This window comes from Chaetura pelagica, unplaced genomic scaffold, assembly GCF_000747805.2.
Source record: "Chaetura pelagica isolate M959 unplaced genomic scaffold, ChaPel_1.0 scaffold963, whole genome shotgun sequence".
NCBI lineage: Eukaryota > Metazoa > Chordata > Aves > Apodiformes > Apodidae > Chaetura > Chaetura pelagica.
Window position 1 is genome coordinate 812,281 of NW_009952705.1, and position 1,544 is coordinate 813,824.

Here is a 1,544-nt window from a genome sequence, read left to right on the forward strand (position 1 = left end):
GAGCTCACCGCTGGCTCCGGCTTCTCCCTCAGCTCCCTCTCCTACTTGCCCGACAAGCTGCAGATCGTGAAACCCCTGGAAGGTGAGGGGAGGAGGGGGCTTCCCGGCATGTGGAGCTGCAGATGCCAGGAGGGTCCCACGACACCAGCTGAGCCCCCCTGGCTGTGTCCCTCCCCCAGGCTCTGTGACTCTGCACCACTGGCAGCAGCTGGCACGGCCCAACCTGGGTGGGATCCTGGTGCCCCGTCCCGGGGTGCTCACCAAAGACTTCAGGCAGCTGGACATCGACCTAGAGGAGGTCTACAGCCTCAATGACCTGGAGGAGGATGATGTGGATGCTGGCTCCTTCCAGCTGCTCCCTACCTCAACACCTGCCAAAGCCAAGGAGCGCCCAGGGGGTGAGCGCAGGGGGAGGGGGTGGAGGGGACCTGGCCCTCAGAACGTGCCTGCCCCCCAGCCCAGGCTGCCCCTTGCACCCCTCCGTGCTCTCCCCTCTTCCAGCCTGTCCCTGCCACCCTTCCCTTCCCGTGGGGATGCCCTGTCTGCCCCAGGGCTGTTCTCCAGCAGCTGCCCAGCCAGGGTGAGCCCTCTCTCTCGTTCTGCTGAGCACCCGCTGCAGCCCGGGTGTGTGGCAGGGACAGGCCTGGGACAATCCTCTGCTCTGCTTCCCTGTGGTGCTTGCAGACCCCTCCTCTGAGCAAGCACCAGGCCCAAATGCTGCTGGATCTGTGCCCCATGTATCAGCTTTCTGCTGGTGCTGGCAGCCCAGCTTTGGCTCTGCCCTCTGCCTGCAGCCCTGCTCTGTGGTCCCTGCCTATGTTGTGCCTCCCTCCCCCTTAATCCAGTGTCTCCTGTCCCTTCCAGTGTTCCTCTCTGTTAACAACCTCCCCCAGACCCCATCTACCTTCACCACTACCACTTGCCACATCCTCCACCCCATCACTGAGGTCACCACGGTGACACCCAGGTAAGGTGTGTGGCCCACCCACCGCCTGCACTGCCCCCCCAGCCCCCTCCATCCCTTCTCGCCCTCAAGCCCTCCCTCTCCTCCTTACCCCTGCCTGGCTGTGTGTGGCTCAAGGAAGCAGCAGCCCCTGATGCTCTGAGGCACTTGAAGTGTTCCTAAATCTGGCTGCTCAAGTAGTTGTGTGCCCAGGGCTGTGCACCCCCAGGGCGGGGCTAGGACCCCCCCTTGGCCTTCACAGTGCAGCATCTCAATGGGAAGAGGATGTCCTGGGGATGGTGGAGCAGCTCCTGGGGCCAGAGCCATGTTTGCAGACAAGGATTTCCTCCTCCCTGGGCTTGTGCATAAACCAGGACCTTTCCCTAGTCTGGGCTGGGAATGGAGCCCGCTGCTTAATTAATGAGCACTGCTGCTTAGCCCTAATGAGCCCCTCCAAGGCTTGTTGGGGGTTGGTGTGAGTGGAGTTCACTTTGCAGTTAAACAAAAACCCTGCATGTTTGGAAAACACTCATGGAACAGCAACCCTGTCCCATCCCCTCCTGCCTGGGCACTGTGGGGGGCACAGCCTGCCCTTCCCACC

The 1,544-nt window shown here is 62.3% G+C and overlaps 1 protein-coding gene across 1 annotated transcript in view; it reads left to right on the forward strand.

Moving 5' to 3' along the window:
* Window positions 1-1,544, forward strand: part of HAP1 (huntingtin-associated protein 1) — a 22,533-nt gene that overhangs the window by 12,235 nt on the left and 8,754 nt on the right. Inside the window, exons 12-14 of the mRNA XM_009994205.1 lie at window positions 4-82; window positions 180-398; window positions 865-967. Coding sequence (XP_009992507.1) covers window positions 4-82; window positions 180-398; window positions 865-967 — 401 coding nt within the window. The remainder of the gene's footprint in view (window positions 1-3; window positions 83-179; window positions 399-864; window positions 968-1,544) is intronic.